At 44.3% G+C, this 26883-nt stretch overlaps 1 protein-coding gene across 1 annotated transcript in view; it reads left to right on the top strand.

Annotated features, from left to right (window-relative positions):
- LOC137537024 (zinc finger protein 208-like) overlaps positions 1-26883 on the top strand; it is a 68637-nt gene that overhangs the window by 648 nt on the left and 41106 nt on the right. The window contains exons 2-9 of the mRNA XM_068259180.1: positions 1422-1523; positions 1603-1694; positions 1791-1986; positions 7117-8070; positions 18796-18888; positions 22005-22106; positions 22188-22285; positions 22382-22577. Coding sequence (XP_068115281.1) covers positions 1490-1523; positions 1603-1694; positions 1791-1986; positions 7117-8070; positions 18796-18888; positions 22005-22106; positions 22188-22285; positions 22382-22577 — 1765 coding nt within the window. The 5' untranslated portion in view covers positions 1422-1489. The remainder of the gene's footprint in view (positions 1-1421; positions 1524-1602; positions 1695-1790; positions 1987-7116; positions 8071-18795; positions 18889-22004; positions 22107-22187; positions 22286-22381; positions 22578-26883) is intronic.

Below are 26883 nucleotides of genomic sequence, written 5' to 3'. Positions count from 1 at the left end.
TGCTGTCCCGGAGAAAAAACCCGCTGTGCTAGCGACATGCACCTTGTCACCCCCGCTCCCCCACCTCCTCTATAGTGTCGCTCTCCGCCAGCGACCCTACCGTCCCCGCCTGCGTAAGCGGATTGGAGGGAAGGGACGCAGGCGAAGAGCGACGCTATAGAGGAGGCGGGGGAGCAGCGGTGACAGGCAGCACAAAGGTAAACAGCCTGTTAGCGACACGGTGCATGACGCTAGCACAACATTTTCTTTCCTGGGGGACAACAGAGCACAGGGGGGGCCTGGGTACAGACACAGAGGCTGGTGATAGTATGCAGAACCAGCCTCTGTGTCCAAATAGCATTCTTAAAACCCACTCCGGGTTCTCTTTAAGCATACCATACCTTTCAACTTTTGGAGGCAGAAAAAAGGGACAGAAAAAGTGGATGTAGTCATAAAATAATGTTGGCTTAGCCTCATGAACATCAACCTTCTAGCAGCGTGCCCTCTCTCCTTGAAGAAAAGAGCAGGGTTCTTCCCTATTGAAGCCTCCACTATGTATGGGGGGCTTCAGTGGCTTAGTTAAGATGCACCCCTCATTAATTAAATTTGAAATGGAATATCTCTGTAACCATGCCAACTACAGACCCCAGATTTGGAGCGTAAGGAAGGAGGTCGCCTGTTCTTGTCAAATTGCAAACTCCTAGCCTTGTTGGTTCCTTTCTCAATATATAAAGCTGTATCAGGAACCAGCAAGGCTAAGGGGTCTGCAATTTGACATGTAAGTAGCATGGGGGTCCCCTCCTTACCCTACATATCTGCAGTATGTAGGAGGCATGGTTATAGAGATATTCTGCTTCAAATTTAAGGAATGAGGGGTGCAGCTTCACTGGGCCACTGAAACCTTCCATACATAGCGGAGGCTTCAGCTGTGGGCATTTCATACCTGCAGTCCAGTCTAAGGTCTGGCTTCTTTTACACTGTACAGGCAGCCCCGTTACAGTCCCCTTCCTGTTTCAGTAATGAGCTGTATAGACTGGCAACAGCAGGTGCCTATTTTCTACATCTGCCCAGACTTAGTGAGTGACTGATAGAACACTCTCATCACACATCCACCTTGACAAAGCTTGTTTTGGTCTGTGTGGGGCAGCTGAGCCATTTAAGCTCAATGACACAGGTTAATCAATATGAAATAACATATATAATCAATCCCAACAATTGGTAGTGCTAAAATGAAGGAATAACTTTTCTCAATAAAGGTAGAATTTTACTATAAATATTTGGTTGTTACACCTGTGAGTAGTTTGAGGCTTGGTGAGCTGCATGCGTTTGTAAAAGAGCTGTTGGTGTCTACACTGTCATGAAGGCATAATGACACACTGTCCCTAACCCATCATTGCACCTTTCTCGTTCCCAGTATTCTGATCCTTGCTCTCTTTCAGCAGAACACACCAGCAGGTGCAGCAATCAGCCAGCAGTACTTATAGGACACAAAGACCTCCACAGGGACTTCATGATGGAGAATCAGCCGCCCCTCACATCACTGGGTAAGAGGAGAGCAGTATGGAGGGTCCACCTAGATCACATAGGGGCAATGTACTCAGTCAGTGTGTATGTTTCCTACAGATGGATCCAGTAACCCACCAGAGAGATGTACAGGTCCTCTTTACTCCCAAGATTGTTCACAGGAGTATCCCACCATCCCCCACCTTTGTCAGGTAGGTGAAGCTGACTTTCTAGAACTAGAAAGTGGCTCCTGCATGAAAATATATTCTTCTGTATAGACTATACTGGTCAATATTTTTTTGCTGCAGGAGGAAGAGCAGGTGATTATAAAGGTTGAAGTTAAAGAGGAAGAAGATGAGATGTATGTGTGGAATGATCAGCAGTCTACAGAGGAAGATGTAATGATAAAAACAATCAAAGAGGAAGAAGAGGAGACGTGTGTGGCTGGTGATCAGCAGTCTATGGAGGATGGAGACATAATGAGGACAATTAAAGACGATGGAGGTAAGTAATAAACATTACATACAAAAGTACAGTTCAATGTTGCTTGTGTGAGTCTAAGACTAGCAGAGCTTCACATCCCCAGCTAAGAAGAGGCTAGATTATATGGGGTGACGCTGGACTATAAATGGTAGAGCAGCCAATGAAAACTGCTGAATTATCTTATGTGAGTTCAAGCCGAAAAGAGGAGATACTGTACACCATATGAAAGCTCCATCTCCATTCCTCAGTATAACATCATAGCACCAACAAATGGGAGGAGATACTGTACACCATATGAAAGGTCCATCTCCATTCCTCAGTATAACATCATAGCACCAACAGATGAGGAGGAGATACTGTACACCATATGAAAGCTCCATCTCCATTCCTCAGTATAACATCATAGTACCAACACATGAGGAGGAGATACTGTACACCATATGAAAGCACCATCTCCATTCCTCAGTATAACATCATAGTACCAACAAATGAGGAGGAGATACTGTACACCATATGAAAGGCCCATCTCCATTCATCGGTATAACATCATAGCACCAACACATGAGGAGGAGATACTGTACACCAAATAAAAGGTCCATCTCCATTCCTCAGTATAACATCATAGCACCAACAAATGAGGAGGAGATACTGTACACCAAATAAAAGGTCCATCTCCATTCCCCAGTATAACATCATAGCACCAACAAATGGGGAGGAGATACTGTACACCATATGAAAGGTCCATCTACATTCCTCAGTATAACACCATAGTACCAACAAATGAGGAGGAGATGCTGTACACCATATGAAAGGCCCATCCCCATTCCTCAGTATAACATCATAGCACCAACAAATGAGGGGAGACTGTACACCATATGAGAGGCCCATCTCCATTCCTCTGTATAACATCATAGCACCAACAAATGAGGAGGGGATACTGTGCACTATATGAAAGGCCCATCTCCATTCCCCAGTATAACATCATAGTACCAACAAATGAGGAGGAGATACTGTACACCATATGAAAGGCCCATCTCCATTCCCCAGTATAACATCATAGCACCAACAAATGAGGAGGAGATACTGTGCACCATATGAAAGGTCCATCTCCATTCCTCAGTATAATATCATAGTACCAACAAATGAGGAGGAGATACTGTACACCATATGAAAGGCCCATCTCCATTCCTCAGTATGACATCATAGCACCAACAAATGAGGAGGAGATACTGTACACCATATGAAAGCTCCATCTCCATTCCTCAGTATAACATCATAGTGCCAACACATGAGGAGGAGATACTGTACACCATATGAAACGCCCATCTCCATTCCTCAGTATAACATCATAGCACCAACACATGAGGAGGAGATACTGTACACCATATGAAAGGTCCATCTCCATTCCTCAGTATAACATCATAGTACCAACAAATGAGGAGGAGATACTGTACACCATATGAAAGGTCCATCTCCATTCCTCAGTATAACATCATAGTACCAACAAATGAGGAGGAGATACTGTACACCCTAGGTTCTCAACATGTGGTACGCGTACCCCAGGGGGTACTTCTGATGGTTCCATGGGGTACTCGGGCTTGATATACTTAACCAAGAATAACAAATTTAGAGTTTTAGAAAATGATAAATCTTATTTTAACAACACCAAATTAGTATTTTAGCTAATTAACCACTTGCCGACCGCACGCTTATACCGTGCGTCGGCATAGTGGCAGCTGCAGGACCAGCGACGCAGTACTGCGTCGCCAGCTGCAGGCTGATTAATCAGGAAGCAGCCGCTCGTGCGAGCGGCTGCTTCCTGTCAATTCACGGCGGGGGGCTCCGTGAATAGCCTGCGGGCCGCCGATGGCGGCTCGCAGGCTAAATGTAAACACAAGCGGAAATAATCCGCTTTGTTTACATTTGTACGGCGCTGCTGCGCAGCAGCGCCGCAAGGCAGATCGGCGATCCCCGGCCAATCAGCGGCCGGGGATCGCCGCCATGTGACAGGGGACGTCCTGTCACTGGCTGCACAGAACGGATAGCGTCCTGTGCAGCCCAGATCTCCCGGGGGAGCAGGTAGGAGAGGGAGGGGGGAGAATGTCGCCGCGGAGGGGGGCTTTGAGGTGCCCCCCCGCAACATGCCTGCAGGTAGGAGCGATCAGACCCCCCCTGCACATCATCCCCATAGGGGGAAAAAAAGGGGGGCGATCTGATCGCTCTGTGTGGCCGCGGATCTGTGCTGGGGGCTGCAGAGCCCACCCAGCACAGATCCAAACAAACAGCGCTGGTCCTTAAGGGGGGGTAAAGGGTGGGTCCTCAAGTGGTTAAAAGCAATAGTAAATGCTTGGAAATGGTTTAGAACCAATTATAATGTACTACGATTAAATATATATTGTCAAGGGGTACTTGTAATATTGTTTACTATGTTAGGGGGTACTTGGTGAGTACAGAGTTTTAAAAGGGGTACATACCAATAAAATGTTGAGAAACACTGCTGTACACCATATGAAAGGCCCATCTCCATTCCTCAGTATAGCCTCATAATACCAACACATGAGGAGGAGATACTGTACACCATATGAAAGGTCCATCTCCATTCCTCAGTATAACATCATAGTAACAACAAATGAGGAGGAGATACTGTACACCATTTGAAAGGCCCATCTCCATTCCTCAGTGTAACATCATAGCACCAACAAATGAGGAGGAGATACTGTACACCATATGAAAGGTCCATCTCCATTCCTCAGTATAGCAGCATAGTACCAACAAATGAGGAGGAGATACTGTACACCATATGAAAGGCCCATCTCCATTCCTCAGTATAAGATCATAGTGCCAACAAATGAGGAGGAGATACTGTCCACCATATGAAAGGCCCATCTCTATTCCTCAGTATAACATCATAGTACCAACAAATGAGGAGGAGATACTTTATACCATATGAAAGGCTCATCTCCACCCCCCAGTATAACATCATAGTACCAACAAATGAGGAGGAGATACTGTACACCATATGCAAGGCCCATCTCCATTCCTCAGTATAACATCATAGCACCAACACATGAGGAGGAGATACTGTACACCATATGAAATGTCCATCTCCATTCCTCAGTATAACATCATAGCACCAACACATGAGGAGGAGATACTGTACACCATATGAAAGGCCCATCTCCATTCCTCAGTATAACATCATAGTACCAACAAATGAGGAGGAGATACTGTACACCATATGAAAGGCCTATCTCCATTCCTCAGTATATCATCACAGCACCAACAAATGAGGAGGAGATACTGTACACCATATGAAAGGCCCATCTCCATTCCTCAGTATAACATCATAATGCCAACAAATGAGGAGAAGATACTGTACATTATATGAAAGACCCATCTCCATTCCTCAGGATAACATCATAGTACCAACAAATGAGGAGGCGATACTGTACACCATATGAAAGGTCCATCTCCATTCCTCAGTATAGTAGCATAGTACCAACAAATGAGTACACCATATGAAAGGCCCATCTCCATTCCTCAGTATAAGATCATAGTGCCAACAAATGAGGAGGAGATACTGTCCACCATATGAAAGGCCCATCTCCATTCCTCAGTATAACATCATAGCACCAACAAATGAGGGGGAGATACTGTACACCATATGAAATGTCCATCTCCATTCCTCAGCAGTAGGAGAACAGAGGCGCCAGCAGGATAAAAGTGGATAAAAACTTTAAAATTTGCTGGGAGGAAGTGGTGGACTTACCTCCATAAAGCAGACACGAAAGACTGTCTGAATAGTAGTCACATTTATTAATTAGTACCCCAAAACAGTGCAACGCGTTTCGCAGGCCCAGCCCGCTTCATCAGGCAATAAAAATGGGGACAAGACAGAATTTCAGCAATAGCAGGTGTAGCGCCTCAGTGAGGCGCTACACCTGCTATTGCTGAAATTCTGTCTTGTCCCCATTTTTATTGCCTGATGAAGCGGGCTGGGCCTGCGAAACGCGTTGCACTGTTTTGGGGTACTAATTAATAAATGTGACTACTATTCAGACAGTCTTTCGTGTCTGCTTTATGGAGGTAAGTCCACCACTTCCTCCCAGCAAATTTTAAAGTTTTTATCCACTTTTATCCTGCTGGCGCCTCTGTTCTCCTACTGCTATACCGTGTCCACCCCTGGTGGAGGGGTGATCTACCCCCTTTCGCATCTACAGAGAGCGACTTCTTATCCCTGAGTGAGGACAGGTCTAATCTCCTCACCTGCCTATACAGTGGTTGCCTGTGTGGTAACCCATGTTTGTGAGTATAATTTTCTCACGATAACCTTTACTTCTTTTATGCTTAACATACTACACTATATTGGGCTCTCGGTTTCTCTACTCTTTATCTCCATTCCTCAGTATAACATCATAGTACCAACAAATGAGGAGGAGATACTTTATACCATATGAAAGGCTCATCTCCACCCCCCAGTATAACATCATAGTACCAACAAATGAGGAGGAGATACTGTACACCATATGCAAGGCCCATATCCATTCCTCAGTATAACATCATAGCACCAACAAATGAGGAGGAGATGCTGTACACCATATGAAAGGCCCATCTCCATTCCTCAGTATAACATCATAGTACCAACAAATGAGGAGGAGATACTTTATACCATATGAAAGGCTCATCTCCACCCCCCAGTATAACATCATAGCACCAACAAAGGAGGAGAAGAAACCTACATCATATGAAAGAAGGTTCATCTCCATTCCTCAGTATGCATCGAGCTGCAGAAAATGTGTAGGTACTAGAAGCCCATTTGCACTCCACTCCCAAAGTACAGGACTTCTAGTTACACACATTGGGCTTGATTCACTAAGACAAATAGCATGCCTTATCAGAGAGAACACTCCTTATCAACCTTAGCATGCCTTATCAGATTAGCATAGCAAACTAAGGCCTGCTAATTGCCAATAATGAGAGCTTCACTCGTCCTGCCCTGAGCCCCTGCGGGTTCGTAGCGCTCGCTATGCTACTCTGATAAGGCATGTTAACTTTGATAAGGCGTGTTAACTGATGAGCTATGCTATTTGTCTTAGTGAATCAAGCCCATTGAATGGTATCTTGATAGTCCTATATTTTTTCCCACAATAGATGGACCCTATTTACAGAATATTATGAAGGAACGAGTTATCTCCCTTCCAGATGATGCTGCAGAAGATAATGACGTCACACTAGGTTCTCCAGGAAGAATCTCCAATACTGGAAATACACATCACAGCCTTTACCATGAGGAGAGATCACCGGATTCCTCTAACCCTGAGATATCGTCTGATAAATCTTCAGACATCAATATAAGACTTTATAGTGAGATTAAAACTAAACTTGGATGTAATGCTAAGGAATCTTGTTCTGGTGACTCACGCACTGTCAGAGTTGAAGATGACAGGAAATTTCAGTGTCCAGAATGTGGTAAATGTTTTGAGAAGCGGTGCCGTCTTCTAGTACATCAGAAAACGCACTCAGACGAGAAGCCTTTTTCATGTTCAGAGTGTGGGAAATATTTCCGTACGAAAGGAAACCTCGTTATACACCAAGGAGTTCACACTAGTGAGCGTCCCTTTTCATGCTCAGAATGTGGGAAATGCTTTCCCTTTAAAGGATCCCTTCTTGTACATCAAAAAACACACACAGGCGAGAGGCCTTTTTCATGTTCAGAATGTGGGAAATCTTTCCGTACGAAGGCAATGCTCCTAAAACACCAGGTCCTTCACACTGGTGTGCGCCCTTTTTCATGTTCAGAATGTGGGAAATCTTTTACCCACAAAGGAAACCTTAGTACACACCAGGTCATTCACACAGGTGAGCGGCCTTTTTCGTGTTCAGAGTGTGGGAAATCTTTCACTGTGAAGGCAAACCTCCTTAAACACAAGATCCTTCACACTGGTGAGCGCCATTTTTCATGTTCAGAATGTGGGAAATCTTTCAGCCAGAAAGCATCCCTACTTAGGCATCAAAGGATACACACTGGCGAGCGGCCATTTTCATGCTTGGAGTGTGGGAATACATTCACCTTCAAAGAAAACCTTATTAAACACCAGAAAACACACAGATGAGTGTTATTTTCTGGTCGAAATGAGATTCTGAATTCCAATATTATGAGACTTGGAAAAGTAGAGCAACCAGTAATAAGCACAATCCATAGCCATGGAAGTAATTATTATTATTATTATTACTATTGATTTATAAAGTGCCAACATATTCAGTGGCGCTGTTCAAAGTGGGGTACATAATACAAACAATGGTGTACACTAATATACAAGATACGTAATTAGTGACAAAATACAAAAATCATACAGAATACAAAATACAGAAGTGGTGATGACAGTGATAAAAGTAACATGATGAATAACATGTATAATGATTTCCAAGACACAAAAGGGGGAGAGAGCCCTGCCCTTGCGAGCTTACAATCTAAAGGGAATGGGGGGAAACAATAGGAGGGGTAGTATACGATAAAATATATAAAGGCAGTGTGTTTTAGGATACCTAGTAGGGGTGCAATTTGGTCTTAGGACAAAGGGAAGTGGCTTAAGGTAGCGCATATGCTTGTCGGAACAAATGAGTTTTAGAGCGTTTAAAAGTAACAAAGGTTGGCGAGTGACGGATGTGTTGTGGGAGGGCATTCCAGAGAAGGGGTGAAGCGCGTGCAAAATCTTGTAAGCGTGAATGTAAGGAGGTGATTCTGGAGGAGGACAACAGAAGATCGTGTGAGGATCTGAGATTGCGATTGGGTTTGTATCTGGAAATTAGTGAGAATATGTACCGGGGAGAGAGATTGTGGAGAGCTTTGTAGGTTAGGGTTAGGAGTTTGAACTGGATCCTCTGGCTAATTGGCAGCCAGTGAAGAGCTTGACAGAGAGGGTCAGCAGAGGAAGATTGAGAAGAAAGATGAATGAGACGAGCAGCTGAGTTCAGTACCGACTGGAGCGGGGCCAGTCTGTTAGAAGGTAGTCCACAGAGTAGTATGTTGCAGTAGTCCAGACGAGAAATTATAAGGGCATGTATTAACATTTTAGTTGTGTCTTGAGTGAGAAAGGGATGGATGCGAGATATTTTTGAGTTGGAGATGGCAGGAGCTGGTTATGGAGTTAAGATGAGGAATAAAAGAGAGAGAAGAGTCGGATATTACCCCCAAGCACCGTGCTTTGGGAACTGAAGTTATGGGAGTGTTATTAACATTTATAGTTACTTCAGGCAGAGAGGTGGCCAGAGACGGTGGAAAAATTATTAGGGCAGCACGGTGGCGTAGTGGTTAGCTCTCTCGCCTTGCAGCACTGGGTCCCTGGTTCGAATCCCAGCCAGGGCACTATCTGCAAAGAGTTTGTATGTTCTCTCCATGTCTGCGTGGGTTTCCTCCGGGCACTCAGGTTTCCTCCCACATTCCAAAAACATACGGATAAGTTAATTGGCTCCCCCTAAATTGGCCCTAGACTACAGTACTTACACTACATAATATAGACATATGGCAATGGTAGGGAATAGATTGTGAGCTCCTTTGAGGGACAGTTAGTGACAAGATATATATACACTGTACAGCGCTACGTAATATGTCGGCGCTATATAAATACTAAATAATAATAATAATAATAATAATAATAATAATAATAATAAAAAAATAATAATAGTTCTGTTTTACTCATATTAAGTTTTAGGAAGCGAGAGGACATGCAACCATGTAATGCAACCAATCTAAGAACACAGACATCCATGGCACTTAAATAAAGCAATAAAGCACCTCATATTGAAGTATAATCAAATGTCTTTATTAAGGGACTTATCCCATAATTAAAAGAAATTAAAACCAGGGGTGACAGTGAGCCACAAGAGCACGACCAAGTATATAGTATGTCTCAGATGGTATTTAAATACACACTCCAAAGGAAAAGCGAAGCACAAGTTACAAATAACTGCATATGCGATCACTAACACGCCCATATATAGCTGCAGCAAGGCTGTGAAGCAAGCAGGCAGCGAGAGTAAGTAAAAAATCTCAAGGTGGACTATAGCAGCACTTACCCAGGGGCAGATCTGATCGCCTCCATGTACTGATGCAGAGGTCAGTGTACAGAGGCAATCAGATCAGCCCCTGGGTAAGTGCTGCTGTAGTCCACCTTGAGATTTTTTTTACTTACGCTCGCTGCCTGCTTACTACACAGCCTTGCTGCAGCTATATATGGGCGTGTTAGTGATCGCATTTGCAGTTATTTGGAGGGTGTATTTAAATACTATCTGAGACATACTATATACTTGGTCATGCTCTTGTGGCTCACTGTCGCCCCTGGTTTTAATTTGTTTTAATTATGGGATAAGTCCCTTAATAAAGATATTTGATTATACTTCGATATGAGGTGATATATTGCTTTATTTGTGTGCCATGGATGTTTGTGTTTTTAGATTGGTTGCATTACTTCCGTGGCTATGGATTGTGCTTATTACGGGTTGCTCTACCTTTCGGTGTCTTATAATATTACTCTGAGTCTGGGAAGTCTTATGGTGGCCATACACGGTACAATAAAAACTTTTGATTATCCCGTTTATTCGATCTAAATCATATATATATATATATATAAATAAAATATTTTTTTTTCTGTCTATCAAGAAATTCGAACGATTATTCAGATTTTTTGAGAAAAATCAGATCGGACATGCTGGAAAAATCTTTATATTCGATCTAACGGAATAATCGAACTAAATTATCTAATCGAAAAAAAAAATGAAAAATTGTACCATGTATGGCCACCCTTAGACATCTCTGCCTAAAACCAGCCCCCTTGTTAGGAGTCCTCTTCTACATGTTTGCACCTGCTGTTGGTTTTCCTAGGGTGTTGCATTACCTCTGCTCACCAACAGGGGGCATTTTGCTACGCCTTGTGGATGTTATTTTGCCTGCATCTTCTTGGTGTACCTGATGGTTGCTCTCTGCTTGTGGAGTTCAGTACTTTCACTCAGTACGTTGAAAAATTAAACGACACTCGGCACTCAGAAATTATTTTTGGAGGGAGAGGGGAAGTCAAGCAGCATCTGTATTGGTTCCGTGATTCGCACCCCTGTATAGCACCTGTATGGGGGCTTTACTGGACAAGCCAAGCGACGTGCAGCCGGAAACACATAGGTAGAAAACACTCAGCGATTTCTCTGTACACAAAGGCAGACCGGGCACTGTCACTTGTACGCTTTATTGCCTCTGTATCCATACATGCAAATTGTCTTCGTATAGAAAATACATTACATCTGCCATACATTATTGGATCAGTCAAACCTGGTACATCTGGTGCTGGGGATAGTGGTGACCTTATCCCAATAAAAGGTCCCCTCTCATAATCACAAAATAGGGAGGGGTGGATGGAACAGAGTGGCTTCCATACCAGCAATTGGGGAATTATGGCCCTGCATGTTCTCTTAGGTACGCAACATAACCCCCAGTCTTTTTTAATGGGGTCTTTTTCCAATTAGGTCATTAGGGGGCTTCTTCTTTTTTGCCCCCCTTTTTAATGGGGTCTATTTATAATGTCGAATAGCAAATCAACAATAAATCAGTACTTTCACTATCCACCAACAGGCGGCCCTCTGGCAACATGTCCTGGAAACAGGTTCACTGTGCCGTCATCTGTTGCAATTTGCATTTAAAGTGGATCCGAGGTGAACTTTTACTCATTGCATAATTGTGTTCCTTTCCTATTGTTTATAGGGCATTCCTCAAGCCAAATACTTTTTTTGTTTTTGTTTTAATACTCTAATTCTCTATAAACTAAATAAACCACGCCCACAGGTTTTCAGAGAGCTTTGGCAGTAGCAAGGGTTCATGGGGGCTAAGTCTGGGTAGAGAGAGGAGGAGGTGTTACTAGCCATTGAATTCAGAGGCAGGGGAGGGGGGATTAGGTTTTTTTCACAGTCTGAGTGCTGATGGTGCAGATAAGCCTGCCTCTGTGTAATGTTTACAAACAACATGGCTGCTGTCATTGTATCACAGGAAGAAATAATCATTTTCTTTTAAATCTGTTTGCAGCTAGATTTGCTGTGTAAACTATCTAAACTTTAGATAAGATATATAGACAAGTTACTTGTTATAGTTTGTTTTTCATCTCAGATCCGCTTTAAGGACTCCCCACCTCAGAACTCCACCCACCTCAGAATTCTGTGAGAATCTCATTTTAGCTTGGCTCTGCTGCTTGCCATCTTCTGTGCTCTCTGCTCTGTAAGCTTATTCTGACCACCCGGCTTCCTTCCTGGTTTCTCTGCCCTCGTGTTCCACCTGCTCTTAATGTGAATGTTTGTATTATTAGTTAATATTAGGATTGCTGTTTCTCATGCTTGTTTTCCTCCGGGGGATTGCCATTGTTCACTTGTACATATTTCCACTGATTGACAATAAATATCTTTTCACTTATACGTATTGTTTTTAGAGCAAGATAATCCACAAGGTATCCTAGGCAGGTTCTTGGGGCCTAGTTTGTGTCTTGGGGCCCAGCTGCCCCTACGTTCCCACCTCAGTCTACCAGAAGGTCTGTAGTGTAGTGTAGCTACTACCTTGCTTTATCCCCATTTCATCTTAAAGTGTATTTGAGATTAAGTAAAAGTAAAAATTCATACATACCTGGCGCTTCCTCCAGCCCCCTTCGGCCTGATCACTTCCTTGCTGCCATCTTCCGCCTCCTGGGTCCACCCTGTAACTTTGGCCAATCGCCGCAGTGTGGCCATGCACGCCCCCCGTTGTGCTTTTGCAGTGAGGAGCATTCTGCGTCTGTGCAGTACTGCTGGGGTGTTGTTTTTTTTTTGGGGGGGGGGGTAAGATGGGAACACTTTACATCAAGTCTGATCACTGCAATCCAGCTTTCCCGTATAATTGTTATCCTGGGAAATCAACACTATCATGTTGCTTAAAGTACAGGTGGTCCTCACCTTACAATTGAGTTTTGAACCACCTGTTGAGACAAGCCCGGCCCCCTGTTATGATGATGTCATTTTTGCACCAATCAACATGGAGACCTCAGTAAGCTTCAGAGCAACATGAGACTCTGTGAGGTGAGTAATACAGGTGGGGGAGCACAGGGGATCCCAAAGAGAACAAAGGGGACAGAGGAGGTCCTGGTAGCACCAATGGGGGACACAGATTATTAACAGGGGACAGGTGGCACAAAGGGGGGGGGGGGCAAGGAGACACAAAGGGGGCTCAGGTGGCATAATGGGGTATACTCGTCCCAACTTAAAGGACAACTGAAGTGAGAGGGATATGGAGGCTGCCATATTTATTTCCATCTAAGCAATGCCAGTTGCCAGGCCCTCATGCTGATCCTCTGCCTCTAATACTATTAGCCATAGCTCCTGAACAAGCATGCAGCAGATCAGGTGTTTCTGACATTAATGTCAGATCTGACAAGACTAGCTGCATGCAGATTTCTGGTGTTATTCAGATACTACTGCAGAGAAATAGACCAGCAGGGCTGCCAGGCAACTGGTATTGATTAAAAAGAAATAAATATGGCAGCCTCTGTATACCTCTTACTTCAGTTCCCCTTTAAGAACAAATTCAGGTTAAAAATGAACCTACAATCCCTAACTCGTTTGTTCACTGGGGACTACCTGTATACCTGTTCCGAGGCAAAGTCACCTAAGGTAGGCACAGAGATATGCTGATGCTGGATCCTCATACCTCTGTGTATTGCCCATTCCTCTCCTCATGTTCCCCGGTCCCCGTAATCAGTCCTTGCAAGTTTTGGTTTTTGGATAAATAAAAAATATTTAGACAGGAAGAGGCGGGCTTGTTGCAGTGTTCTATCCTATCACCTTCCCATTACCTCCTCTGCCCCACCCCATTCACTGCCTTTAGGTGGGGGGGAAGTGATAGGAGGGAACCTGACAGCAAGCCTTTTTTGAAAATATATTCTCCCCAGCGAATAGGGAAGATGAAAGTGATGCAGATACTTGTGAGTTTATGCAAATATAAGCAGTTTGAAATTGGACCAATCAATTTAAACCCAGTTTTAAATTAAATAAATCCATTTTGAAGCTCCATATATTTACATAAAAATGTGCTTGAATTGGCATCAACTCGGAAGTATTTGCTTGTCATTGATCATCCCTACCAGAGAAGTCCCCTCTACATATGTGGCAGCAGTGTGAGCACACCTCCCAAATGTTTCAGATAAAGATTTGTACGTAGGTCCTGAAATGGGGATAAGTGAGGAAGAGATTAGGACAGAGGAAATTGGTTTCAAAACAGAAATTGTCCTTCCCTCTGAAAAAGGAACAGCTGCAATCCCTGATAAAAAAAAAGTATTATTACTGCTGGAAGAAACCACCAGAGTGAAATGAGAAATCAAAATGTATCTTTTGCCCTAATATTCTAAAGAGCCCTTTGTGGTGATATATTGGGGTGCTTATGATGTAAGGATAACAGGAACATATTCTTTCATTTTTCTGCCTGTGTTCCATGGAGGGAGCTGTTGCCTTTGATTGCTTGGGGCAAGGAAGTGGGTATTGTCTTGACCATATGAAGTGCTTTGAGTTTCTGCTAATGGGATTATCTGCCTGGCTTTTTGAACTCAGGAGACGACCCATTGTCTCAATACACAAAGCAAGCCTAGTCAGGAAAAGACTAACACATGTCAACTTGTGGTGAAGAAACGCAAACATACCCTGTAAATTGCATCTATTGGAAGGGGGTTGGAAATCTCTGCAGACTTTAAAAACAGGAGACAGGAAAAAGCCTTAATCAAGTTTTCACCTGGAGTTGAAAGCCTCACTTAACAATCTCTGGATGTATAGACATTGTAACCTGGGGAAATTGGGCTAAGGAAGTCTTTTGTTGGATGTGGGTACTATAGTGGATGTTGGATCTCTGTAAAAGGAATTGCTTTGAAATCTGTAAGTGTCAACAAGATATTTGTTGTTCTCAAGATTATGACAAGCGTTCGGTGATGTCACAAACGGGGAAAGTGCATTAGTTCCTGGGGGCTGGACATTAAATGCCCCAGGGGACACTTCGGACTATTTAAGCTGACCCAGGACAGCCACCGGTATCTGCTCTTGGAGATAGCGCATAGCTAGAGTTGATCTCGACTTCTGGTCGAACAAGCGGCATGCTCCTGCCGACAACGTTGAGACCTTCAAGTTGGTAACGTTTTTAATCCCCATTTTTATTTTTACGCAAGTATCCGTGTGTATCTTTGTAACTTTTATCTTGTAGCTATTTTTACTTTGTTTTTTGTAATCTTTTGTATATATTAAGTTCTGCATTGTTCTATGTTTTTCTGGAATATTAAATTATTATTTAATAAGCTTGACTTCTGCCGTACTAAACTAACACTCATAGCCTAAAGGAGACTGCAGTGTAGCTGTGTATAAGTCCGTGCCTAGTTGTATGTTTGAGCAACACTGCCATATGAAATTGCAATTGCATTGTGTGTGTGGGGGCGTTTTTCATACGTTGGCCTAAAGCGCGCAGCTGACCCAACGTACGAAACGCCAGTGCGAGTAGCTAACAGTATCGTTCGGAACGACTGTTAGTGGTTTTGCTGCACGACAGTGTAACTTGCATTACAAGTCAGTGTCTGATTGTACTGTGTTACTGTACAACTGTACTGTGTGTGTGGGTGCGTGGCGTTCTCGTATTCAGCCTAAGCGCAAAGCTGACCCAAATACGAAAACGCGGAGTGCGCGCTGAGGACTCGACAGCAGAGTGGAAGTGTCTAGCGAACCGCTAGTGGTGGCAGTGAGAGGTGTTCTGAGGGGTCCCAGCCTTGTTTTAGCTTGACTAAGGCTGCTTCCCCTCTCAGTCTGGTCAAACCCGCAGTCGGGACCCGTATACGCAAGCGTGCCGCGGGCCGGTTCCTGACACCCTTTACCACTAGGGATGCTGTGATCTAATAATTGGATAGCATGCACTTTTACAGGGGCTGGAGCACCGTGATAACATTGCCATTTTTACCAAAAACCGCTTACTAAGTTCTATTTCCACTCAATCTCCATATGTGGCCTTAAAGTGTATCCGAGATAAACGTACTCATTGCATAGTTGTGTTCCTTTCATATAGTTTATAGGGCATTCCTCAAGCCAAATACTTTTTTTGTTATGTTTTAATACTTTGATTCCCTATAAACTAAACAAGCCTCACCCACAGCTTTTTAGAGTGCCTTGGCATTCTCAGACTCATGTAGCAAGGGCTTATGGGAGCTCAGTCTGGGCAGGAGGAGGTTACTAGCCAGATATTTCAGAGGCAGAGGGGAGGAGGAGGAGGAGAGGGGGACTGAATTTGTCACATTACACACAGGCAAGCTGATAGCAGCTCCAGGTCTTAGCCTGTGACAAACAGAACATGGCTGCCCTCATTGTATCACAGTAATCATCAACTATTGAAACGGTTTGCAGCTACATTTGCTGTGTAAACTATCTAAACTTTAGTTTTTGATGCCATGTTTTTGCTACTGTCTTCAGCACGTAGTTTCTGCTGGAGCTTACTCACATTAACAGCTGGAACCCTCACAACCACAGCTACACACTGAGTGCCGGCAGTGGCGGCTCCAGCTTCAGATTTTTGGGGGGGCTCAAAGGGGGCACAATGGCCGGCAGACGGGGCTCAGGGGGAAATGTGCGGCGCGCGAAGCGCGCCGGAAAAAAATGGGCGTGGTCATGACATGTGGGCGGGGCTAACTGAAATGTAGTTATACCAACTAATGTAGTTACATAAGGAAAAAAAAATGAAGTAAATGCACATAATGACAGACAGCGTTTCCCCAGTAAATGAACAACAGCGTTTCTTTCACCACATAAGAGACCATTTCACCAGTAAATGCACGTAATGACAGACAGCTTTTCACCAGTAAATGCACGTAATGAGAGACAGCTTTTCACCAGTAAATGCACGTAATGACAGACAGCTTTTCACCAGTAAATACATGTAATGAGAGACAGCATTTCACCAGTTAATGCACATAACGACAGACAGCGTTTCCCCAGTAAATGCACGTAATGAGAGACAGTGTTTCACCAGTAAATGCACATATTGACAGGCAACCTTTCACCAGTAAATGCACGTAATGACAGCCAGCCTTTCACCAGTAAATACATGTAATGAGAGACAGCGTTTCACCAGTAAATGCACGTAATGACAGACAGACCGTGCCAACCAGGAATTACCGTGTCCCCAGGGCCAAGTATAGCCAGGTGTACAGATGTCCCCAGGTGGGGTGGCAGTGGAGAGAGAAAAGGGAGCGATGGGCACAGTGGTGGGGAAGGGGGGACGTCTCCCTCACCTTGGGGCTCTCATTTTTTCTCGCTCCCCCTCCAGATATGAGCGGCGGGTGCAGGGGCGTAACTTGATATCATTGGGCTAATAGCAACACAGTTTTTTTTTTTTTGGGGGGGGGGGGGGGGGGAATCAGGGAAAAAAGGAATGTCATGTGAAAGCAAATCACCTCCCTGACTCCAGTTAGTTTTCCCTTTAGCAGCTGGATCATGCCTGTAGTGGAAGCTCTCTCGGTTTCCCATTCTATTAGCTGCTAAGCTAATAGATCAGGTCACTGGCTGGCTGGTATAAGGAGTAGCGGTGGCACACATTCCATCCCTGACTGAATGACCCCTCAAGCATTCTCACATAGATTATCTTCAGTGAGCGAGTCAGTGCGAGCTGCGGCTGTTCTGCATAACGAAGCCTGCCTGAGGCTGAGCCACACATATTACCTGGCTCAGCTGGCTGGTACTGCACCAACTCCGTGTCTTGCTGGAGGTTGCTGGGGGAGAACACGGTGACCCAGCGGCAATGTCCAGCAGTTCCTGAAGTCCCTCACCACGTGGTGTGCCTGGACAGGGCATTAGGGGGGTGGGGCTGGCTTGGTTGCCTCAGACTTTGACTTTTAATTGGCCACCTCGGTTGTCACAGATTGGAGGGAGGAGGGGATAGACAGAGGAGGACTCCTGCTTCAGCCGCTGGGGTGAAGAGCGGCTTCCTATAGATATATACTGTATATACATAAACATGAGAAGCAGTGAAACTGCAATTTTGGACGTACGCCTGTAGCAAAATACGGGCAGGAATGGACAGTGGATTTTAATATGGATGGACGCTTAGCAACCCGGGGGGGCTTTAGGAGGGGCTGACAACATGACAGCTGGGGCTGAAGCCTGGGTAAGCCCCAGTGTAGCGCCGCCACTGAGTGCCGGCCTACTTTTCTCCTAGTCTGCTATATTTGTATTAAAAAGTATTCCTTCACCTCATGTGGGAAGATTGGGGGGCTTGCAGTTCCGCTCTTGTCCACAAGATGGTGTTCTCATCTATACCACGTGGAACGCACAGATGAGAAAGGGTGGAGCAACAGCCAGGAAGAGGGAGGAAGTATATAGGGGAGACATTGCAGGAAGTGGCAGCGGAGAAGGTAATACTGTATTATTATATGCAGTGGCGGCGCTACACTGGGGCTTACCCAGGCTTCAGCCCCAGCTGTCATGTTGTCAGCCCCTCCTAAAGCCCCCCCGGGTTGCTAAGCGTCCATCCATATTAAAATCCACTGTCCATTCCTGCCCGTATTTTGCTACAGGCGTACGTCCAAAATTGCCGTTTCACTGCTTCTCATGTTTATGTATATACAGTATATATCTATAGGAAGCCGCTCTTCACCCCAGCGGCTGAAGCAGGAGTCCTCCTCTGTCTATCCCCTCCTCCCTCCAATCTGTGACAACCGAGGTGGCCAATTAAAAGTCAAAGTCTGAGGCAACCAAGCCAGCCCCACCCCCCTAATGCCCTGTCCAGGCACACCACGTGGTGAGGGACTTCAGGAACTGCTGGACATTGCCGCTGGGTCACCGTGTTCTCCCCCAGCAACCTCCAGCAAGACACGGAGTTGGTGCAGTACCAGCCAGCTGAGCCAGGTAATATGTGTGGCTCAGCCTCAGGCAGGCTTCGTTATGCAGAACAGCCGCAGCTCGCACTGACTCGCTCACTGAAGATAATCTATGTGAGAATGCTTGAGGGGTCATTCAGTCAGGGATGGAATGTGTGCCACCGCTACTCCTTATACCAGCCAGCCAGTGACCTGATCTATTAGCTTAGCAGCTAATAGAATGGGAAACCGAGAGAGCTTCCACTACAGGCATGATCCAGCTGCTAAAGGGAAAACTAACTGGAGTCAGGGAGGTGATTTGCTTTCACATGACATTCCTTTTTTCCCTGATTCCCCCCCCCCCCCCCCCCCCAAAAAAAAAAAAACTGTGTTGCTATTAGCCCAATGATATCAAGTTACGCCCCTGCACCCGCCGCTCATATCTGGAGGGGGAGCGAGAAAAAATGGGAGCCCCAAGGTGAGGGAGACGTCCCCCCTTCCCCACCACTGTGCCCATCGCTCCCTTTTCTCTCTCCACTGCCACCCCACCTGGGGACATCTGTACACCTGGCTATACTTGGCCCTGGGGACACGGTAATTCCTGGTTGGCACTGTCTGTCTGTCATTACGTGCATTTACTGGTGAAACGCTGTCTCTCATTACATGTATTTACTGGTGAAAGGCTGGCTGTCATTACGTGCATTTACTGGTGAAAGGTTGCCTGTCAATATGTGCATTTACTGGTGAAACACTGTCTCTCATTACGTGCATTTACTGGGGAAACGCTGTCTGTCGTTATGTGCATTAACTGGTGAAATGCTGTCTCTCATTACATGTATTTACTGGTGAAAAGCTGTCTGTCATTACGTGCATTTACTGGTGAAAAGCTGTCTCTCATTACGTGCATTTACTGGTGAAAAGCTGTCTGTCATTACGTGCATTTACTGGTGAAATGGTCTCTTATGTGGTGAAAGAAACGCTGTTGTTCATTTACTGGGGAAACGCTGTCTGTCATTATGTGCATTTACTTCATTTTTTTTTCCTTATGTAACTACATTAGTTGGTATAACTACATTTCAGTTAGCCCCGCCCACATGTCATGACCACGCCCATTTTTTTCCGGCGCGCTTCGCGCGCCGCACATTTCCCCCTGAGCCCCGTCTGCCGGCCATTGTGCCCCCTTTGAGCCCCCCCAAAAATCTGAAGCTGGAGCCGCCACTGATTATATGCAGTATTTTCAGCCAGTCTTTTGTTTTTTGTAAGATGCAATGCAGGCATGTCACTCAGTGTGTTCAGTATAAGCTATTACTGGTGCTTCTAGTCATCGTTAATAAGCTGTGGGGTTTGCTGGGCACTGAGGCTGAGCCCACCGCTTATACATATTTACTTGGCTATGTACTCTTGCATACTGTTGAAGTGCTGATAACACAGGGATATGGGTTGTTCCTGGTTCTTTTCTGTAATGTAAAGATTAGTACAGAGATAACCTTATATAAAATACAAGTATGATGCAAAAAAGCATAAGTGTCTGTATGGTTACTACTGTATATACTCATGTCTATCTCATCATGCCACATGTCATTTCGGGTACACTTTAAGCTTACTGTACCTTCCAACTTTTGGAGGCAGGAAAAAGGACAGAAAAAGTGGATGTGGTCATAAAATAATGTTGGCTTAGCCTCATGAACATGAACCTTCTAGCAGCGGGCCCTCTGTCCTTGAAGAAAAGAGCAGAGTCCTCCACTATTGAAGCCTCTGCTATTAATAGGGGGCATCTTTGATGCCCTCTGTAGATTGTAAGCCTGCACGGGGCGGGGGGAGACATGGTTCTCCCCTATTGAAGCCTCCACTATGTATGGGGGGCTTCAGTGGCTTAGTTAAGGTGCACCCCTCATTTATTATATTTGAACTGGAATATCTCTGTAACCATGCCAACTACAGACCCCAGATTTGGAGAGTAAGGAGGGGAGTCCTCTGTTCTTGTCAAATTGCAGACCTCTAGCCTTGTTGGTTCCTTTCTGAATATATAAACCTATTGCAGGAACAAGTGGGGCTAAGGGGTCTGCAATGTGACATGGAAGTAGCATGGGGGTCCCCTCCTTACTCTACATATCTGCAGTATGTAGGAGGCATGGTTATCAAGATATTCTGCTTCAAATTTAAGGAATGAGAGGTGCAGCTTCACTGGGCCACTGAAACCACCTATACATAGCGTAAGCTTCAGCTGTGCGGCTTTTCATTCCTGCAGTCTAAGGTCGGGCTTCTTTTACACTGTACAGGCAGCCCAGTTACATTCCCTTCCTGCTTCAGTAATGAGATGTACAGACTGGTACCTATTTTCCACACCTGCCCAGGCTGAGTGAGTGATAGATAGAACACTCTCATCTCACGCCCACCTTGACAAAGCTTGTTTTGGTCTGTGTGGGGCAGCTGAAGCATTTAAACTCAATGACACAGGTTAATCAATATGAAATAACATATATAATCAATCCCAACAATTGGTAGTCCTAAAATGAAGGAATAACTTTTCTCAATAAAGATAGAATTTTACTATAAATCTTTGGTTGTTACACCTGTGATTATTTTCAGGTCTGCATTTGTAGCAGGCTTGGTTGGCTGGATGTGTTTGTAAAAGAAGTGTTGGTGTCTACACTGTCATGAAGGCATAATAATACACTATCTCTAACCCACATGTGTCAAACTCCAGGCCTGGAGGGCCAGATCCATGCCAGTGTTTAGGATAGACTGTAGTAGCAAAAAAGTTTCTGTACCGTGTTAGCCAAACAAATTATATAGGTAGAAAAAAACAACGTTTTGTAAAAAAAATAATACCTTTTAATGGCTAACTAATAGAGTTAGATGCCTGAAGAAGGGGACTAGATCCCAGAAAGCTTGCATCATTTAACTCTATTAGTTAGCCATTAAAAGGTATTATTTTTTACAAAACGTTGTTTTTTTCTACCTATAGGATAGACTGTGAAAGATAGGAATGTGTTCTACCTGATGGACCACACCTTTCCTGATTCTGACCCATCAATTAATTTGAGCTGTGTCAAAAATGTGTGAGGACCTCAGCCCTCATAGGACCGGTTTGACATACCTGCTCTAGCCCATCATTGCACCTCTCTCGTTCCCTGTATTCTGATCCTTGCTCTCTTTCAGCAGAACACACCAGCAGGTGCAGCAATCACCCAGCAGTACTTATAGGACACAAACACCTCTGCAGGGACATCATGATGGAAAATCAGCCGCCCCTCACATCACTGGGTAAGAGGAGAGAGCAGTATGGAGGGTCCACCTAGATCACATAGGGGCAATGTACTCAGTCAGTGTGTGTGTTTCCTACAGATGGATCCAGTAACAGAAACCCACCAGAGAGATGTACAGGTCCTCTTTACTCCCAAGATTGTTCACAGGAACATCCCACCATCCCCCACCATTATCAGGTAGGTTAAGCTGACTTTCTAGAACTAGAAAGTGGCTCCTGCATGAAAATATATTCTTCTGTATAGACTATACTGGTCAATATTTTTTTGCTGCAGGAGGAAGAGCAGGTGATTATAAAAGTTGAAGTTAAAGAGGAAGAAGAAGAGATGTATGTGTGGAATGATCAGCAGTCTACAGAGGAGGATGTAATGATGAAAACAATCAAAGAGGAAGAAGAGGAGACGTGTGTGGCTGGTGATCAGCAGTCTATGGAGGATGGAGACATAATGAGGACAATTAAAGACGAGGGAGGTAAGTAATAAACATTAAATACAAAAGCACAGTTCAATATTGCTTGTGTGAGTCTAAGACTGGCAGAGCTTCACATCACCAGCTAAGAAGAGGCTAAATTATATGGGGTGACGCTGGACTATAAATGGTAGAGCAGCCAATGAAAACTGCTGAGTTATCTTATGTGAGTTCAAGCCGAAAAGAGGAGATACTGTACACCATATGAAAGGCCCATCTCCAATCCTCAGTATAACATCATAGCACCAACAAATGAGGGGGAGATACTGTACTCCATATGAGAGGCCCATCTCCATTCCTCAGTATAACATCATAGTACCAACAAATGGGGAGGAGATACTGTACACCATATGAGAGGCCCATCTCCATTCCTCAGTATAACATCATAGTGCCAACAAATGAGGAGGAGATACTGTACACCATATGAAAGTTCCATCTCCATTCCTCAGTATAACATCATAGCACCAACACATGAGGAGGAGATACTGTACACCATATGAAAGGGCCATCTCCATTCCTCAGTATAACATCATAGTGCCAACAAATGGGGAGGAGATACTGTACACCATATGAAAGGCCAATCTCCATTCCTCAGTATAACATCATAGTGCCAACAAATGAGGAGGAGATACTGTACACCATATGAAAGGTCTATCTCCATTCCTCAGTATAACATCATAGCACCAACACATGAGGAGGAGATACTGTACACCATATGAAAGGGCCATCTCCATTCCTCAGTATAACATCATAGTGCCAACAAATGGGGAGGAGATGCTGTACACCATATGAAAGGTCTATCTCAATTCCTCAGTATAACATCATAGCACCAACACATGAGGAGGAGATACTGTACACCATATGAAAGGCCCATCTCCATTCCACAGTATAACATCATAGTGCCAACAAATGAGGAGGAGATACTGTACACCATATGGAAGGCCCATCTCCATTCCTCAGTATAACATCATAGTGCCAACAAATGAGGAGGAGATACTGCACACCATATGGAAGGCCCATCTCCATTCCTCAGTATAACATCATAGCACCAACAAATGAGGAGGAGATACTGTACACCATATGAAAGGGCCATCTCCATTCCTCCGTATTACATCATAGCACCAACAACTGAGGAGGAGATACTGCACACCATATGAAAGGCCCATCTCCATTCCTCAGTATTACATCACAGCACCAACAACTGAGGAGGAGATACTGTACACCATATAAAAGGCCCATCTCCATTCCTCAGTATAGCATCATAGTACCAACACATGAGGAGGCGATACTGTACACCATGTGAAAGCTTTATCTCCATTCCTCAATATAACATCATAGCACCAACAAATGAGGAGGCGATACTGTACACCATATGAAAGGCCCATCTCCATTCCTCAGTATAACATCATAGTACCAACAAATGAGGAGGAGATACTGTACACCATATGAAAGGTCCATCTCCATTCCTCAGTATGACTTCATAGCACCAACAAATGAGGAGGAGATACTGTACACCATATGAAACGCCTATCTCCATTCCTCAGTATAACATCATAGTGCCAACAAATGAGGAGGAGATACTGTACACCATATGAAAGGCCCATCTCCATTCCTCAGCATAACATCATAGTACCAACAAATGAGGGGGAGATACTGTACACCATATGAAAGGTCCATCTCCATTCCTCAGTATAACATCATAGTACCAACACATGAGGAGGAGATGCTGTACACCATGTGAAAGGCCCATCTCCATTCCTCAGTACAACATCATAGTGCCAACAAATGAGGGGGAGATACTGTACACCATATGAAAGGTCCATCTCCATTCCTCAGTATAACATCATAGCACCATCAGATGAGGAGGATATACTGTACACCATATGAAAGACCCATCTCCATTCCTCAGTATAACATCATAGCACCAACAAATGAGGGGGAGATACTGTACACCATAAGAAAGGCCCATCTCCATTCCTCAGTATAACATCATAGCACCAACAAATGAGGAGGAGATATTGCACACCATATGAAAGGCCCATCTGCATTCCTCAGTATAACATCATAGTGCCAACAAATGAGGAGGAGATACTGTGCACCATATGAAAGGCCCATCTCCATTCCACAGTATAACATCATGGTACCAACAAATGGGGAGGAGATACTGTACACCATATGAAAGGCCCATCTCCATTCCTCAGTATTACATCATAGCACCAACAAATGAGGAGGAGATACTGTACACCATGGGAAAGGCCCATCTCCATTCCTCAGTACAACATCATAGTGCCAACAAATGAGGGGGAGATACTATACACCATATGAAAGGTCCATCTCCATTCCTCAGTATAACATCATTCATAGCACCATCAGATGAGGAGGATATACTGTACACTATATGAAAGACCCATCTCCATTCCTCAGTATAACATCATAGCACCAACAAATGAGGGGGAGACACTGTACACCATAAGAAAGGCCCATCTCCATTCCTCAGTATAACATCATAGCACCAACAAATGAGGGGGAGATACTGTACACCATAAGAAAGGCCCATCTCCATTCCTCAGTATAACATCATAGCACCAACAAATGAGGAGGAGATATTGCACACCATATGAAAGGCCCATCTGCATTCCTCAGTATAACATCATAGTACCAACACATGAGGAGGAGATACTGTACACCATATGAAAGGCCCATCTCCATTCCTCAGTATAACATCATAGTACCAACAAATGAGGAGGAGATACTGTACACCATATGAAAGCTCCATCTCCATTCCTCAGTATAACATCATAGTACCAACACATGAGGAGGAGATACTGTACACCATATGAAAGGCCCATCTCCATTCCTCAGTATAACATCATAGCACCAACAAATGAGGAGGAGATACTGTACACCATATGAAAGCTCCATCTCCATTCCTCAGTATAACATCATAGTACCAACACATGAGGAGGAGATACTGTACACCATATGAAAGGCCCATCTCCATTCCTCAGTATAACATCATAGCACCAACAAATGAGGAGGAGATACTGTACACCATATGAAAGGGCCATCTCCATTCCTCAGTATAACATCATAGTACCAACACATGAGGAGGAGATACTGTACACCATATGAAAGGCCCATCTCCATTCCTCAGTATAACATCATAGTACCAACACATGAGGAGGAGATACTGTACACCATATGAAAGGCCCATCTCCATTCCTCAGTATACCATCATAGCTCCAACAAATGAGGAGAAGATACTGTAAACCACATGAAAGGCTCATCTGCATTCCTCAGTGTGCATTGGGCTCTAAAAAAAATTGTGTATGTACTACAGTGCGGCCCATAATTATTCATACCCGTGGGAAACATTGACTTGAAGTTACTTTTATTCAACTGGCAAGTAATTTTTTGACGGGAAATGACATAGGGGTCTCCCAAAAGATAAGACAAAGTACAAGAGGCATTATTGTTGAAAAAAAAACATTTCTCACCTTTTATTTACATTTGTGCAAAAACTGTCCAGTCAAAAAGTATTCATACCCTTCTCATTAATAAATTTAAAAGCCTTTATTGGCTATTACAGCAATCAGACCAGCTTTTTGCATGTATTCACAGGTATTTTTGCCCATTCATCTTTAGCAATGAGCTCCAAATCTCCATCACCCTGATCTTTTGCTCCCTCCACAGATTATCATTTGGATTCAAGTCAGGACTTTGTCTGGGCCACTAAAACGTTAATGTTGTTGTCTGCTAACCATTTCTTCACCACTTTTGCTGTGTGTTTTAAGTCATTGTCATGCTGAAATGTCCACCACTGGTGCTTAAGGCCAAGTTTCTGTGCAGACTGCCTGATGTTGTCATTGAGAATCTTCATATATTGCTCTTTTTTCATGGTGCCGTTTACTGTGATTAGGTTCCCTCGTCCGTTGGCTGAAAAACATCCCCAAAGCATTAGGTTACCACCACCATGTTTGGCAGTGGGGATGGTGTTCTTTGGGTTGAAGGCTTCTCCTTTTTTAAGCCAAATGAAGGAAACATCATTGTGACCATAACACAGAAGACCAGAAGTCTTCTTCTTTGTCCAGATGAGCATTTACAAAGGCCAAGCAAGCTTTTGTGTGCCTTATCTGGAGATGTGGCGTCCTCCTTGGTCTGCATCCGTGGAGCCCACCAGTGTGCATTGTCCGTTGGATTGTCTGCCTTGAGACATTGCCACCAGCAGAGCCCAGATTCACCAGGGTGGCCTTGGTGGTGATCCTTGGATTATTGTATACTGTAAATCTGCGCCACAGTTCTATATACA

This window comes from Hyperolius riggenbachi, chromosome 10 (genome assembly GCF_040937935.1).
Source record: "Hyperolius riggenbachi isolate aHypRig1 chromosome 10, aHypRig1.pri, whole genome shotgun sequence".
NCBI classification, from domain to species: Eukaryota; Metazoa; Chordata; class Amphibia; order Anura; family Hyperoliidae; genus Hyperolius; species Hyperolius riggenbachi.
This window is presented reverse-complemented; position numbering and strand designations above follow the sequence as displayed.